At 34.3% G+C, this 16,640-nt stretch overlaps 1 protein-coding gene across 1 annotated transcript in view; it reads left to right on the top strand.

Moving 5' to 3' along the window:
* The window catches only part of mRpL19 (mitochondrial ribosomal protein L19), a 37,738-nt gene extending 28,769 nt beyond the window's left edge, over positions 1 to 8,969 (top strand). Inside the window, exons 5-6 of the mRNA XM_081727281.1 lie at positions 1,275 to 1,423; positions 8,765 to 8,969. Of these exons, the coding sequence (XP_081583407.1) occupies positions 1,275 to 1,423; positions 8,765 to 8,894 (279 nt within the window). The 3' untranslated portion in view covers positions 8,895 to 8,969. The remainder of the gene's footprint in view (positions 1 to 1,274; positions 1,424 to 8,764) is intronic.
* The last annotated feature ends 7,671 nt before the right edge of the window (positions 8,970 to 16,640 follow it).

Here is a 16,640-nt window from a genome sequence, read left to right as displayed (position 1 = left end):
AAAAAAAAAAAAAAAGGGTTTAAACAAAACAAACAAACAAAAAAAACTGTTTTCTTGGTTTTTGCCAACCCTGAAAATAACAACCCAACTACCAGACGACCATGAAAATCCACAGACTATTTATCCTGTATCTCAGCAAACCTCAAAATATATCATGACATGTACAAACTAGCAGAATGATGCGGCTGAAGCTTTTAACATCCTCAGTTTGCCAGTCCAGATTAAAACGAGATGTTCTGTGCGTCTAAATAAGTGTTGTGTACGTGCTATTTATAATTTAAACTTGAGAATTAGACCGGAGTAGTTGTTGCTTTACATTGTGTCAAAAGAGCAAGTTCTTAACAGATATAGCGAATTTCACTCTGGAGTCACAAGGCGTCACTTCACCAAACAAATGTATTTCGCACAACTATTCAACTATCTGGATATTTTTTTTTAAGTAAATGTACAATTTGCTTTGCATTAAACACAAAGTTATCTCTTTTAGTATTGAACTTCATGCTGTAGATATATGTAGCCCTGCTCCTTCTAAGCCAATAGTGAACTGCTTGAACTGTCAAAATTTTGAATTATGAGTAGCTAATTAACCAATACAATTGGCAGATGAAAGACGAACAGAACCGATTTGTTCCCATTGTCAAGCAACCAAGTTCTTTATCAACTAACATGTCGAATTTCTCGACTTAAGTGAATGTTTTTTTTTTTTTTTTTTTTTTTTTTTTGAATAATTATGTGAATCTTAATACTGTGCATTTATATCCATCTTTTATTTTATTACATTCAGGTAATTTTCTTAAGTTTATACCTTTAATAACTAATTTATCTCCCGATCATTAAAAACAACTGAATTATTTAACAAAATATGATAAATTGTAATAAGTCGCATTATTTCCCAACTATATGTATTTGTGCTTTTTTTTTAACACATTAGAACAGATTCTAATATTACAAAATCCCAATAAACCTAGTATTAATAATAATAATCGAATTACAGTAAAACAGAATTATAGAATACAGTAAAATATGAATGTTACTGGATCATTCGTTCCGTAACATAGAAAGATATTACGTAAGATATCTTTGTCTTCTAAATATTGAAAATGCATCCTATAGAATCTATCAGTAAATAGTGCAGGGTAATGACAATTATAAGGAACGTTGAGTGTAAAATATTACAGTATTATTTTTGGATAGGACTATCTATACGTTTCCATGTAGAGACTACTGCTAATATGCTACGTAAAGTACTATACACGAATTTTCTATTAAAACAGGTAAAGTTGAAACCACGTCCGTGGCTTGAGAGATGGGAACGTCAGAATTTGAAAGGGGTTCAGGATCTAGGATTGCCTGAAAAGTTTTACAAACGAGCAGAAGAATTAGCAACACCTTGGGAAAAATATGATCTAATGAAGATCTACAGGTAATGCACGCTTTTAAATCTTTTTGCATATATGTATAATTTACTCGATTTCTATAAGCCATTTGTCTTCTGTGTAAAGTTTTAAACCCGTTGTGGCGATGGTGATTAAAATTTTTCCATCAAGGAACAGATACATGCTTGTGATAATAAAATGATGAGCAGTTACAGAATTACTGACACCTTATGATAAAGTGTAAGGTAAATGAATGATGGACAGTTTTGTACTGAAGTGGACCTAGTCGCGAAGTTGAATTTGGAAAGTTTAGCACGTTCCCTGGGTATTTTCTGCAAAATTGTGAAAATTAAATGCTAATTTGTAGTAGTTTTTCTTTGTTTAAGACCCTAAGAAAGTGACTAGAAGTAAGTCTTACAATTCTCTGTTAAGTGATGTTAACATCATTTTCCAGTTTTTGTCAGTTGGTTTGTTTTTGTGTTAAACCATCCAATTTCGTAAAATGTTAAAGTAATAAACCGATTGTTTCTGATTTCATTTTTTCTAACTTATATTATGTAATTATGAAAATAAAACTTGTTACTTTGGTTGCGTTACATCCTGTTCGGACCAATATTTCGTCCGTCTAAAATCGTGCAAGCATCTTTGGGGCTTCAGCTCCTTCTTGGGGATAGATATGATTTTCTTTCATCGTCTCTTAGGTACTCTTAGGCGCTTCAAAAGAAAAAAGAAAATTTTCTCACTTGCGACAAGCAGCTAAAGCCTCGAAGATGTCCACAGAACTTGAATCGGATGAAATATTGGTTCAAATATTGATCCGAATAGGATTTATCGCAACCCAGGTAACAAATTTTATTTTTATTTCATAATATACTAATTATCATAACATATTCATCAATAGTAAATATTCCAACTTTGCTTGCCATTTTGATCCGCAAATAACAGCTTCAGCCGTTTAAAGAACTTCATATCTGGATTCAGTATGCGCTTTCTCACACACCATCGAAGCATTCTTTCCTTTCGAAAACTCACAAACCTTATATTTGATACTGGCTTCGAATCTGGATTCAGTACGCGCTTTCTCACACCATCGAAGCATTCTTTCCTTTCGAAAACTCACAAACCTTATATTTGATACTGGCTTCGAATCTGAAGCATAAATCTTTATTTCTTTGCAGTTGATAATGAGAGTTCTTACCAGTCTAGTGATATTTTTATTTTTTTCGCTCAGTAGAGAACAACATACACGAAGTCACTTGCAAATTTAATAAAATTAGATACGTTCTGTTTCTATTTCCTACATCAGCTCTACACCTTTGGATATTTAAGAACTAATAAATAAAACACATTTCGTCATTTTCTGCTGTAAAAACATGTACTGTATATCGTCGCTGCACTTCGAAAAACCGGTATGTGATGTTTTCGACGAAAACGAGTTATATACCAAATATGAACAGAAAGTCGTATTGCATCTTCCCGTATATTCCTATATGTGAATTCTAAATATCTTACTCGTAATAATGAAACAAAATTGACACTTGCTAATAATGTAAATGATGAGAAAACATATTTTTTGCTTTCATTAGAAAGCTGCCAGTTCTGCACATAAACGGTTTATCGATGCGCAACGACAGTATACCTTTTAACCTTAATTGTAAATAGTATCCACGTACCAATGGCGTAACTACTATGGTGCGAAACCCTGCAATGCGGGGGGGTCTTCACCCTAGCCTCCTAATAGGTCGAATCAACATGCTTTTCAGTTTTGTGTTAGTCAGCAAAGTTCTTCTATCCTCCCTCCCCTTTTTCGGCTATCTTTGGGAAGCTTGACGTGTAGGTCAAGCATCGCGAACGAAAAAGAGAGAAAGTCGGTCTGGTCGACCTTTATAAGCTATATATTTTCCTTCGGTGGGGAATATTGAACCAGAGCGGGAAATTTAAGGGTATTGATATCAGTGTAGTTTAAAAGAAATCATAATTCGAAAAGACCCGTGCCAACTTACAGGCCCTTTTCCAAAAGATGTACACAGCAAAAGTATTTCAGAATATTATTATTCAATACTAGGGACCCATGGGCAAAAATTACTTCTAACTTGGTTATGTTACTCGTCAATAAATAATGTAGTTTATTGTCAACCCTGTTGGTTGTTCTCAAGAAAACAAAATCAGGGATGGGCCGATGGTATAAATAATTGGCAGGGTCTTTTTTTAAAAAAAGTTATCTATCATTGCAAAAAAAAAAAAAAAAAAGTTAAGGCGAGGGGGCTGGGTATTCTCGTACAGGGGTCTATAAAACGAAGTTACGTCACTGCCATGTACAAAAATACGTTTACATGTTTTATTCAGAAATCGATATACCTAACCTTCCTAAAACTATCCTAGTTTTTAAAACTATTTTTAATATAGTTTTGAACAGGGTGGAAAAAAATCATGATTTTTTTAATAAAAATCATTTTTGTTGATTTTTTTGATTTAAATCGATTTTTTTGATTTAAATCAAATCTTTCTCCTGGTATAATACAAGTCGCGAATTGAAGATAAAGCATTAGGAATTAGTATTAAATGCTAATTATGCCATTTAAGTGAAAGTATTGGGGTTGAATTTTGAATTGTCCCCAATCGTTAACCTATATCAATCCCAAACAATGTTTCTTAACCCTTTTAAATTATGGCTCTTTTTAAAGGTAAATTATAGACTTTCAGTCAAGCAGCTACAGCATCATCCCTATTTATCCTAGGATCATGGTACATACATCACTCTCTTTAGAATAGAACAGCTTTTGAAACGGTAACATTCACATTTCCTTATCATGTCCCTGAAGCGGGAAATTTTGAGAGTAATCGGCATTTTTTTAAACTTTTTTTTTTAATTTGGTCCCCTCTGGATACCCCTGTGTTACAGCACGGATTTCAAACTCAACTGGGAAATTCTAAGGGGTGTACTAAATGTGTGTACAAAATTTCAAGCTTCTCTTTTGAGTAGTAAGAGTGAGGAAACTATTTAACAATGAGCTAAGAACATTCCCACAATGCCCCAGATGACCCAGATTTAATATAAAAATTTCCTCAGACATCCCTATTTATTCTAAGATCATGATTTGTACATAATTCTCTTCAGAATAAAACAAATTTTCAAACAGTACTCTTCAAATGTCTCCATCATGTATCTGGGGCGGGTAAATCACGAAAAAAGAAATTTTCTGTTAAAAATGTTTTTTTTTTTTTTTTTTTAATACCTCTGTGGACCCCTTCCCCTGTTTTAAGACAGAGATCTGAAACTAATCTGAAAAATACTGAGGGGTGCACTGAGTAAATGTGCAAAATTTCAATCTTGTAGGTGCAAAAGTAAGCCCGTGAAAAATAATATTCCCCAAATACCCCAGATTCCAGTATAAAACAGGATCTCAGGTAACAGTTTCCTGAGACATCCCTATTTATCCTAGGAGCATAGTACGTACATTATTTTCTTCAGAATAGAACAGCCTTTCAAACGGTACCATTCATATGTCATCTGAGACGGGAAAATCACGAAAAAAGCTATTTTTTTTTTGTTAAAAATACCCTTTTTTAAACATTTTTGCCCCTCTGGACCCCGCTGTTTCCGCGCAGAGATCTGAAAACATCTGAAAATTATTAAGGGGTGCACTGAACGAGTGTGCAAAATTTCAGTCTTCTGAATGCAAAATGTAATCCGCCAAATAATAATAATAATAATAATAATAATAATAATAATAATAATAATACCACCCATAACAAAAAATATCTTTTTAAATTTATGACGTCATCACACACTATGCCTCAACGCAGAAAGGCGTGGCAGGGTTGGCAAAAACCATGGTTTTTATTGAAAAAAAAAAACCACCAAAAAATCAGTTTTTTTTTGTTTAAACCTGGTTTTTTGGTTTAAACCAGTTTTTTTTTTTTAAATTAAATAATTTACTCTATGTATTTATATCACATATGAACAGAAATAAGTTTGTTTCACTTTGGTGTTATTATGCAACAACCGGGTTGTGCTGGAACGGATCACATAAGCTTAAAGCGGAGTCCAAACCGTTTCTCGTCTCTTACATCCGAAACAAATTGTCCTCCATTTGAACTTGAAAACTGGACTAATTGGCCACAAATGCGATACGTCTGCCGACTCACTCACGAAGGACTCCTGATACGTTGTGCTGATCTTTACATACTTTTAATATAATTGTCTAATTGTCAAGAGTCATTTCAGAAGGACAAAAAGATAAACAGTTGCACAATTGAAACCATTATACAGAATTACATATGGACAGTTTCAAAATACTGGAGAGTACAGAACTAATTTAGTCCAAATTAGTTCACTACGACTTTGATTAGTCCAAGTTAAAGAAATACGACTTTTGCATACCAGTAAGAAAAGTGAATAAAAATAAGAATTATTTGAGTCGACTTTGGCTCTGATCCATTTATACATAAATAGATACCAAAGATATTTCTGATTTCAGTAAATGCCTCTCGGGGGGTTTGTATGACCCCCCTTCCCCAAAGTACGATATTTTGATGTATATTATCAATAGTAAACATTACTAAAACGATACAATATTTAGAATTTTCTTTTGATTGCAATTGCATAACAATAATAACAAACTATTTAAAAAATCACAAAAGAAACATTCATAACCTTATAAAAAATTTGCTTTTGTAGTATAGGGCTAATTTCTTTGAGTAATGAATGGGGAATTTAAATTTGAATATAATAGGAATAATATGCGGGAGTGACATGTGATAACCCACTAATGTGTGTGTTGAAAATTTTACGAAAACTTACACTTTTACAAACATTTTTCGTTTTTTGCATGGTTTAAACCAGCCAACCCTGCGTGAAAGCATATGTAACGTGTTCTAAAATGCCTCCAGCCTTACAGAAAACGAAGTAAAAAGCCTTATTGGTACTTTTTAAATTGAATAATGAAGATTCTACTATATCACCTAAAAATAGGTGATATAATTTAAAAGGTCAAGCATTAAGGAAAAAGTACAGCAACGTTTATCAAAAAGACACCTTTTTTTCACAAAAGTTACTGATATTTGGCAGGGGCCTATTTTTAAAAACTCAGAACCAGCTTGCGGCATGAAATACATAAATTTCGCCTGAAGTTATAAAATTAACAAAAAAAGGGGGGATAGGACCCCTCTAAATACGCCCTATTATCTGAGGACAAACAAACAGACATGCACAAAAAAGAATTTTTGTCTTAAATGTCAATGGTGATTTCCCCGTTGGAATAGTTAATGATTTTAAAACCCAAACCCAATGTTACGAAAAGAAGAAAGAAGGATTGCTCCGTTACCTGTTCAAAACGGGATTTTCCCTAATCATCCTCTGCATGACACTTGTTTTCATACTATACTGTACATTTGAGTCTCATTGTATTATGATTATTAACTTCCATAATCGAAATAACAGAACAGAAACGGGATTTTACTTATTTTCATTTTAAATTAATTTATTTAGGAATTCGATTTAAATCAACGATTTTTATTAAAAAAATCAAGTGATTTAAATCTTGATTTAAATCGTGATTTAAATCAGACTGATTTAAATCAATCCACCCTGGTTTTGAAGTCTCACAAAATCACGTTAGAAGTCTTTCTAATTAAAAATTGTTTTGTGCACTCAAACTACAATCTTAGGAATTTTACAAAATGTAGTATTAATCTTAGGGAATGTACATTAGAATAATCTTAAATTTGAACACTAGAATTTTGGAATGAGAGACTTAAATGCTGATTATCCAGATAATGGAGTACAGAAGGTTGTTTCAAGTTTTTGGTAACAAATTTGATACCCTACCAGCTTGAGAAATATCAACGCCACCAGCGGTTATTCAAGGCCTGTCTGTTATATTACCTTGCATCTCAGTTTCTACTGAAGAAGACTGCGTTGGAGCACAATTTGATCAAGGCTGTTCCATTTCTATTGACAAAGTTTCCAAAGTCTGAGAAGTGTGTGCAGCTGTCCAACGCTCGTCTGAACAACGGGAACCCATAAAAATCCATGGAGAATACATCATGACTGTAGCTGAGCGTCTACCTCACTTGTGATTTACCCGTTGTGGAAAATGAGTAAACAGTCTACCTTGACAGACTGCCTTACGACTTACATGTTTACAGTGTTTGCATCAATATTTTCCTTCTTTTTATACCTTGCACTTCTCAGAACCCTCCACAGTGGATGATGGATTAAGCTTGACCGGATCCTCACGGTTCGTGAGTGTCTCCACATATACCAACTGGTTGAGAGAACTTCCCTGGCGAGCAAGGAGTCACCCGCATAAGCAATGTTGGCACCCGAGCGTTATAGAGTAAGCTCACCTCTCCTTTGGGATACAGGATCTCCAAGTTACCGGATCCCACTACAAACTTCCACCTGTCTCGTGCAAGATGGCTTATTTACAATTTTCGATTGTTCATCTTTCTGGGGCCGCGGTGGCTCAGTGGTAGATCGTTCACCTCTGGTGTATGGGGTCCCTGGTTCAATCCCAGCTCGCGCGAAGTAAACTTCGTGCTGGACAAAGACCATGTGCGAGAGTTTCCTCGGGGTTCTCCCATTTCCTTCCACTTTCTTCATCCTATCATTTCATTCATTTCTCATCATCACCTTAGCCTACCTGGCATAAACGTTGGACGTGAAACTCAAAGATTTCATTTCATTCATTTTGTCATCTTCCTCTTCATAAACGTGAAGGTAGAGCATAAAAACTCGAGCCTTATGCTTCCTTACCAGATGTAAATCTTAACAGTTATTCGATTTACGATTGCGGTTGATCATTGTACTTCCCTTATTGTCGTTCTGTGAGACGATGGGTTCTGATATCGCAACGAGAAACGCACTTTTTGGCCCGAATAAGGGATAAACCCGAGCCTCCGTTACATACGATACCCATTATTCAATGGCCCAGGAGCAGCAGGGATGCCCGTTTTGTTGCTATTCAACAAAGCTGTGATCCCTTTCTTTCACACACTAAACTTGTCATATAAATTTACTTATTTAGTTATAACTATAATTAAAGTCGGAAAGGGTACAAATGTAACCCACTCAAAAGTCCGTAATATTCGAAGCCATACTTCTTAATTGAGTGAGGTTCAGCGTCCCCTTCAGCACCAAGGCTATATGAGAGATGGACTTACAGTTTAAGATAGAGTCCAAACCACTGTAACGCATTCAAATTCCAAGCTTCTCCCACCAGAAATGCACACGGGATCCCCTTCATCAAAGGTGTGAACTAGCCAGTACACCAGCGGACTGTACTAGTACAAATATATATGTTTGCAAATACTTCTATTTTGTATTGTGAATATGATTGGAAGAAATAATTTCATGCAAATGGATTAATGTTTGTTATTTACAGGGCTACGATACCCGAAGAGGAACAACAGCAAATATTTGCAGAAGTACATTCAGAACTGCATCAGATGGAACTAGCGCGAAAGAAGATGAAACGAAAACGAGTTTTTGTGAGACCAAAGAAAACAATGTAGATAGTTACTGTATAGTTAATAAATTTTTATACAATGTTATTCAATAAAATATTCCTGTACACATTAACACAATAATTACTCTTCTTTCCTTATTTATCTTCCTATTTTAGATTATTAAACGGGACTATTCAACATGGTATGTCACATATGTTTCTAGGAAAACGCCATGATTCTTTCAGCAGTATGTCCAGCCGTTCCTCAACAATCTCTCAACATTGAACATTGATTGAGAAAGGTTATTTCTCAAATATCTGGAAGACAGAAGCTTTGGAACCAGTGTGCTACTTGGATATTAGTATGAGGGTCGTTCCGAAAGTAATGCCTCCTATTATTATTATTATTTTTTTTTTTTCATGGAAACTAATGGAGATACATAAATAATAATAACACAGCTAAACAAAACAATATTTCAGCTACAGACTGTCATTTTTTCATAATTCCCACCATTTGTTATGCACTTCTGCCAACGATCAACCATAGCCTACATGCCGCGCTTGTAAAAATCGGAACCAGCTGAGGCCTCATCTCTAGCGACGATGCTATCCAGAAAATTGTCACGTTCAGCTTCGTATTGGTCCAGCAGATCCCGACAAATTTCCATTCGCTGAGTTTTGTGATCTTCTGTAAGCATCCGCGGCACCCATCTCACACAGACTTTGCGATAACCAAGATGTTCCAGCATTTTTTCCGAGGCACTACAGCCGACATTCAGCTTTGTACACAATTCTCTGGTCGTTATCCGGCAATCAGCACGGATGAGTTGATCAAGACGCTCTTCATTGCGAGGGATGACAGCTGTGCAGGGTCGACCGGGCCGTGGCTTGTCATGAATACTCCTTTAACCACCTTAAAAATGCCGTATCCATCACCTCACATTGCTCACGTCTACTGTGTCGTCTTCATAAACATTTACCATGCGTCGATGGATTTCAATCGGCGCAATTACTTCAGCAGTGAGGAATTCAATCACACATCGTTGTTTTATACGCACATCCATATCAGGCTCCATTTTGGAACACTCCTATGCTGGCGCCAACTGCCGCAGAACAACGGGACCAGCTGCAAATAAAAGAGAAAGGTTCAAGCATTAGCACTGGCACGGACATACAAAGTCAACACAAAGTAGGAAGGCATTAATTTCGGAACGACCCTCTTACTTAAATTATTGCTGTATTTATTTAATACGGTAATTTGGAGTTAATAGCTCAACTTTTTACAAACATTGGTTCTTCCTCCGAAGCATTCGCCTGGAAATTACCCGCATGCTAGCAACATCTCTTGGTGTCAAATTTGGTGGTAGCATCTCTATCCGCATCCGCAGATAATGAGGAAGCAAATATATACAACTTAATATTTTATAAGAGTCATGATTTCGAAAATATTTTAAAACACATTTTAAATAGCTATCTCTTGTAATTTTCTGAATCAAACAAAACAATACACGATATCAGTTTCCTCGTGATCAAATACCAACTACGCTAAATAAAATGCAATATAAACCGTGCAGAAACAAATTAGAAATTAATAAACGATCAATAGGAAGAACCTGACCTCCTAGGCTGGAAAAAACTTTATTTGAACACATTTCATCATCTTCAAGCCAATGGTCTGAAAATTTTCAGCTTTATCAGAGGGGCTTTGGCGGCAATTCTTATTTTTCTTTTCTTTTTACAGTAAATAGTGGTACTTGAAGAGTAGCGAAGGGGCCTGTCGTTTTGCTGTTTAGGTCAGAGATCTCATTCACCTACAAAACGGCTGCTAAAAATATTGAAAAAGAGCAATAAAAGGACAACTCGCTCGTGTCATTTCTTGTCCTTTTGCTGTCATTTAGTCACAAGCTTCAAACACATCTATTTTGATTTAGTTCTTTTTCAACCTGTTTTAAAATTTTTAATTGAAAACAAACTGTTCTTAATGCTCTTTCCACCATCATCATAAATTTCATAGCGTTTTTTTAGGTAGGGAAAAGATGTAGGAAACCATATCCGGTATCCACAGATATCCATTTTCATGCGGATATCCGTGGATATATCCGCATCCGCGCAGACTTCTACATGCGCTATGTTGCTACAAAATCAAATATTATATATCAGCATTCTTTTACAATTTACATTTTGTGTAACAAATTGCAATTTCAATTTGTATCGCAATTTGTAAATTTTCTATCGCATTTTCTGTACTATAATAAGTAATTATAGATTCATAAAAGACGTTTTTTTATGAATCTATTATTATTATCTATAGTTACTCAGCAATAAAAATAAAGAATTTTGGTAAATCCAAAACAGTTGATCAGTTCATTACAAGCTTAATGAACATGGAAAATAAAATGCACTTCTGCGTTTTACTAACCATATGTAAGCCCCATTCATCCTACACCATATATCGGCTAGGTGCAATATAGTTTGAACTTGTTTTCTCTGCTGCCAATGCTCCTTTCCTTGAAAAGACCTTTTTTTTACTACACACTCAGACACAAGGATAGAATAACCCGAACCTGAGAATGTCTGGAAGGATGATCCACTAGCAAGAAACCAACAAATGGAAGGAAAGACAGAGTAGAAAACTGTTTTGTAACTCAAAGTCGATGCTTTATTTTTCCAGCAACCGACCTTTCAAAGAAAAGTTTCTTCAAATAATATAATATTTTTCAGCTTGCTGTTTCAATTTGTATCGCATTTCTATGTTTTTGCATCGCAAACTGTGATGCGATACCGCTTAAAAAACACTTATATTTTTACGCATTTTTCTTCTCTCTCTCATATATATATATATATATATATATATATATATATATATATTCACTGGGGATTCATCCTTTACGTTCACTTTCCTATGCAGTGAGGTGATTCGGAAGCCTAAAAGAAATATACATCATATCGCATGAAAATCGAATAACGGTTATAAAGTTAATTATTTTCTTAGCATCATATTATTTCAATAATGAAACTTCAAACTTTTGGGAAACATCTTTTTACCAACTTAACCTTGATCGGTTTCAACTGCAACCATTGGGGATGATTAGGATATCCTAAAGAAAGTATGCACTACGTTCTATAGAATTTAAACCATGTTTACGTAGTTCCTACCACTATATGTGGGAGAATTTTATTCCCTTATTTTTGATAGATTTTTGCAACATCAAACAATAAGGTTATTTTCAAAGATTAGAGGAAGGCATATATGAAGTTTCATTAAAATCGTTTTACGGAAGTTGGTGAAAAAGCAAACAGACGGACAGAAAGACAAATGTTGGTTGAGTCAATCGGTGGACACTTGCTACTTTCGTTTCAATTACGTGTATACACGATGTTTCAAAACAACACCGACAACGTTTGGGAGGTGATTCCTGACGACAAGATAAAACGAAAAGTATAGACCAATATGAGACCATAAGTGCTTCCTTTCGGAGTTATAGGCTGCCGAAAACATGAAATATGAAGAAAAAAAAATTAAAGCTCCATAGTTCCAATACTATAGGACCTACCGTAATCGGGTCAAGACTTTTAGGAACTAGTAAGTGCCCTATCCAGTCTTGACTCGACCACGGTAGATCCCATAATATTGCAGCTATGGACCTTTAAAATTTTTCTTTCTTTTTTTTTTTTTTTTTTTTTTTCATGTTTTCGGCAGCCTGTAACTCCGAAAGGAGGCATTTGTGCACCCAGGTTGGTCTATATTTTTCGTCTTATCTTGGTGTCAGGTATCACCTCTCAAACGTTGTCGGTGTTGTTTTGAAACACCTTATATTTAGTTTCTGATGTAAACTTGTATCTTATTTTATTGATGGACAACAATCTAGAACACCTTTACTTTTGATCTAGAATCATACTTGTAGCCTTATGTTATTAAATAAATAAATAAAAAGTGAAACTACATCTAAAATGCCAATGGTGCATTAAACAGCTGTTCCTTCGACAAAAGAAGAAAGTATACTTGATGAAGATTCGAACATGGATCAGCTAATTGGTAGATAAGAACGTTACGCACTACGCCACATACTCATGTGTTGTATTTCTGTTAACTATAAACACAGAAGTGATATTTAGGTTTCTGTTGTGCTTTTACACCATTTGTAAGGTTGCGTATTGTATAACCTGCATTTGCATACGTAACATATCTTGCTATTTTACGGGAATCCACAGCTTAGCAGTTTTAATAAGGTCAATTACATTATTAAGCGAATTGATTTTCTCAAATCTTCCCATGCTTTAAGTGGGCGAGAGATACTATTCCTCGTAACACATGCATTTTCTATTATGACAGATAATACATAAACCTGGCTGTTTTATATTAATGACATATCCTGAGAAAGATAAAATCTTGTCCCGGAACATGATTTATATGGGTGAAAGAAGCTAATATTTGCAAATTCGTAATATCACATTTCTCAAAGGCGCTTTACTGTTATTGAGACGGGAGCTCGTTGCTTAACATTTGTACTCCACATTAAATCAGTGGTTCCCAACCGGTGTGTAGCGAAATTTTAGAATTTAAAAATCATGAAGCATTTAATAATTAGTTAACACCAATTTTGAGATAGATTGTAAACACAACGCTCCGAATGGCAGCAACAATATTTAGTAGACTTTATAGATACATAGTCTTACACTACAATAATTTATATTGTTATCAATGAAAATCCGTCTTACACTACAATAATTTATATTGTTATCAATGAAAATCCAACTAGCGTGTGATGATGTTGACATTCAATGAAGTGTCTCGTCAGTTAGAAAGGATTGGGAACCATTGCATTAAATCATTAGTTTAACGTAACAAAACGAGATAGTAATTACGCAGTTAATGTTGTAACAACGAAAAGAATGAGAATAGGGGAAATAATTGGAGAACCTCGAGAACACCCCCCCACTCGATGTTTTGTTTGCGTTCACCTCTGGTGCTTGGGGTCCCGGGTTCGATCCCAGCCCCCGCCAAGTGAACTTTGTGGTGGACAAACACCGTGTGCGTGGGTTTTCTCGGGGTTCTCCCGTTTCCTCCCACTTTCTTCATTCCACCATTTCATTCATCACTCATCATCACCGTCTCCTTTAGCCTAACCGGCATAACCGTGGGACGTAAAACTCAAAGATTTCATTTCATTTTTTCGATGTTTTGTTTACATCAAAACCAGTATCGCGCAGCCATGGTTTGAAGGCAGAAACTTTGGCGTTGTAAGTGAATGCTCTACCGATTACGCCACGCAATTGATATTTTAGTATCAATGTGCAGTATGTTTCAAACTCGTATTAACATCTGAAACATGCTTGATCCTTGGATCAGCTTCCTTCATTCAATGTAACACATGATAATGAATAATCAACAAGAAGGAACATGCTTGCTTCCCTAGGTCCAAAACCGAAGGATATTGGCGACAAACAAGATACAGAACAGCAACATATGAACATGACTGAGATTTCATTTACGATTTTTTTTTTTCCTGTAGTAAAAGTGTAAAGATGACAGATCCCATCTACGATATTTTTTTTCCTACAGTAAAGGTGTGAAGATGTCAACATTAAAACAGGAATTACACAAAAACATCGTTACTTTCACAGTACTGGAAACAAATGATTATTATTTTAAGGTAATTTAAATCCAAATTCTAACTGTGTCCTTTTCTTTAATTTTACTGCGAATTATTAAATAAAGAAATTCAGTTTTTGTTACGTATTTTTGGAGAGGAGTGTTCCCATGGCACTCTCCGACTCTTAGAAGTTTTTGTTCTCTCTATTTCAAAAGCCGGATTCCATTACAAAATATTTTTACATTCTTATTTGAATGGTTCTTGTTTCATAATACTTTGAACATTTCGTACTGACATTGAAAAAGTATACTAAAATTTGGCTCAAAGAATGATTAAAGAGAGAGAAAATTTTATTTGAACTCATATACCATAAATGCTGTTCGCAAATTGCTGTCTCGTTTTTACTGAGAATAATTTTGAAATGAAAATAAATAATAATAAACTTATCAACATTAATATTGTAAAAAGAGACAATACGGGGAATCAAATTTATGATGAGATAAATTTGAATTCGATTCCTGAGAATGGATGCGTTAATTATTATGCCGAGATGCACGTAGCTCATGGAGAGCTGAAGTTAACGCCACGGGGTTCGAACTCCAGGTCTCCAAGTCTAAAATTTATTATTGTTTTCCGAAAGATAAAAGAGAAAGTAAGAGTGATAATGTTAACTAATATTTACTCTTACTTTTTCCCGAAAACGGTGTAACCAGAGCGCTAGGAAAAAGTACGAACATTAGGTATAGAAATCGCAGGTTAATTTCGCAGAATATCCACATGCTGCAAAGCTGAAAGAAATATGACATAGTAGTCTGGTACTCAAGAGACGGGCTGTGCTGACTATCTCACACGCAGCAAGTGAATAAAAAAAATTGCTGAGTGAATTAAATGATAAAAAAAAAATAAATAAATGAAGAAGAATAAATTAGATTGTTAAACCTGAAACGGCCAGCTCAGCTTGTCTCTCACTATGTTGGTGCAACAATAAAAAAATGATCTACCAAAGTTTGGAGAGGGTAGAAAGTTAAAATGGCAATGCAACAAATGACAACAGTTACACGAAATTTAGGTAACAGTGATAAAATTTATTTTTAAGAATTTAAAAATGAATTTTAAAAAATCATAAATTTAACAAAATAACAATGACGGAACTCGAAGATTTTTTTTAATAAAAAAGGAATTAAACAAATGTTTCCAATCCTTTCAAATAAGAATATTTCAGTAACCTGATCCTTCTATACTGATTATAATATTATTCTGATGCTAAATTAGGTTCTATTGACGAAATCTGAAGGATTTCGGCTTCCAGTTTGTAGTTTTACTATTTTTGTTATTCTTTTCATAACGTACAACAAAATCAGAGTACTTCTAGGAGACTATTACTTTGACAGTTTAGGACAATTACATTAAAAAAAATGAACCCAATCCTCTGTTTTTATGATTTGTTTAACTTAACACAATAGCGAAATGATCGTTTTAGCAAATATAAAAGTACTCATTAAGCACAAATGATATCAATTAAGGAGAATCATAAAAAGAAATTGACGAAAGTAGAAAGGGGTGAGTTATCAAGAGATAATTAGGTAATTTTGAATTTTAAAAAAATAGGTTTTGACTTGCTAGCAAGATGAGAACAATCACAAAAAAATATAGAAAAGAAGATAGGACAGACGTGCACTTCTAAAACCTTATTGTTTACGCATGGGTCTATATAGTAATCATATAAGCAAATTTATATACATATTCAGCATTAAAAAAAAATAATAAATCACCTCAAGACAAGACATTTAATGATTTCAATTATTTCTATAATAATAATATACGGTACTATTATACACATTTACACATACACAGAATATATATATTTAAACAAATATTCATGCTGATAATTAGGGTGGTTAAACGAGTATTTGGCCAAGTACTCCATGGAATGTCGACATTTGAATTTTTAGATCCGTTAAAAAAATATTTATTTTCGTAGAAACGATAATTAACCTGAATAATATTTGTTTTTCTTACTAATTCTTTCTCAAGAGATATGGCTAATCCTAAGATTTCTAATCTAAGCTAATCTAATGCGTGTCATATAGTAATTAATAATTTGATGCCTTAATATATCTTTCATTTTCCTTATTCGTCCTTTATCACTTGGTCTAATACACTACGCTTGGACGTAGCAACTTCAAACTACATATTATTGTTCTTATAACATGTTAGTC

Source organism: Thermobia domestica, chromosome 1 (assembly GCF_964235325.1).
Source record: "Thermobia domestica chromosome 1, izTheDome1.hap1.1, whole genome shotgun sequence".
NCBI classification, from domain to species: domain Eukaryota; kingdom Metazoa; phylum Arthropoda; class Insecta; order Zygentoma; family Lepismatidae; genus Thermobia; species Thermobia domestica.
This window is presented reverse-complemented; position numbering and strand designations above follow the sequence as displayed.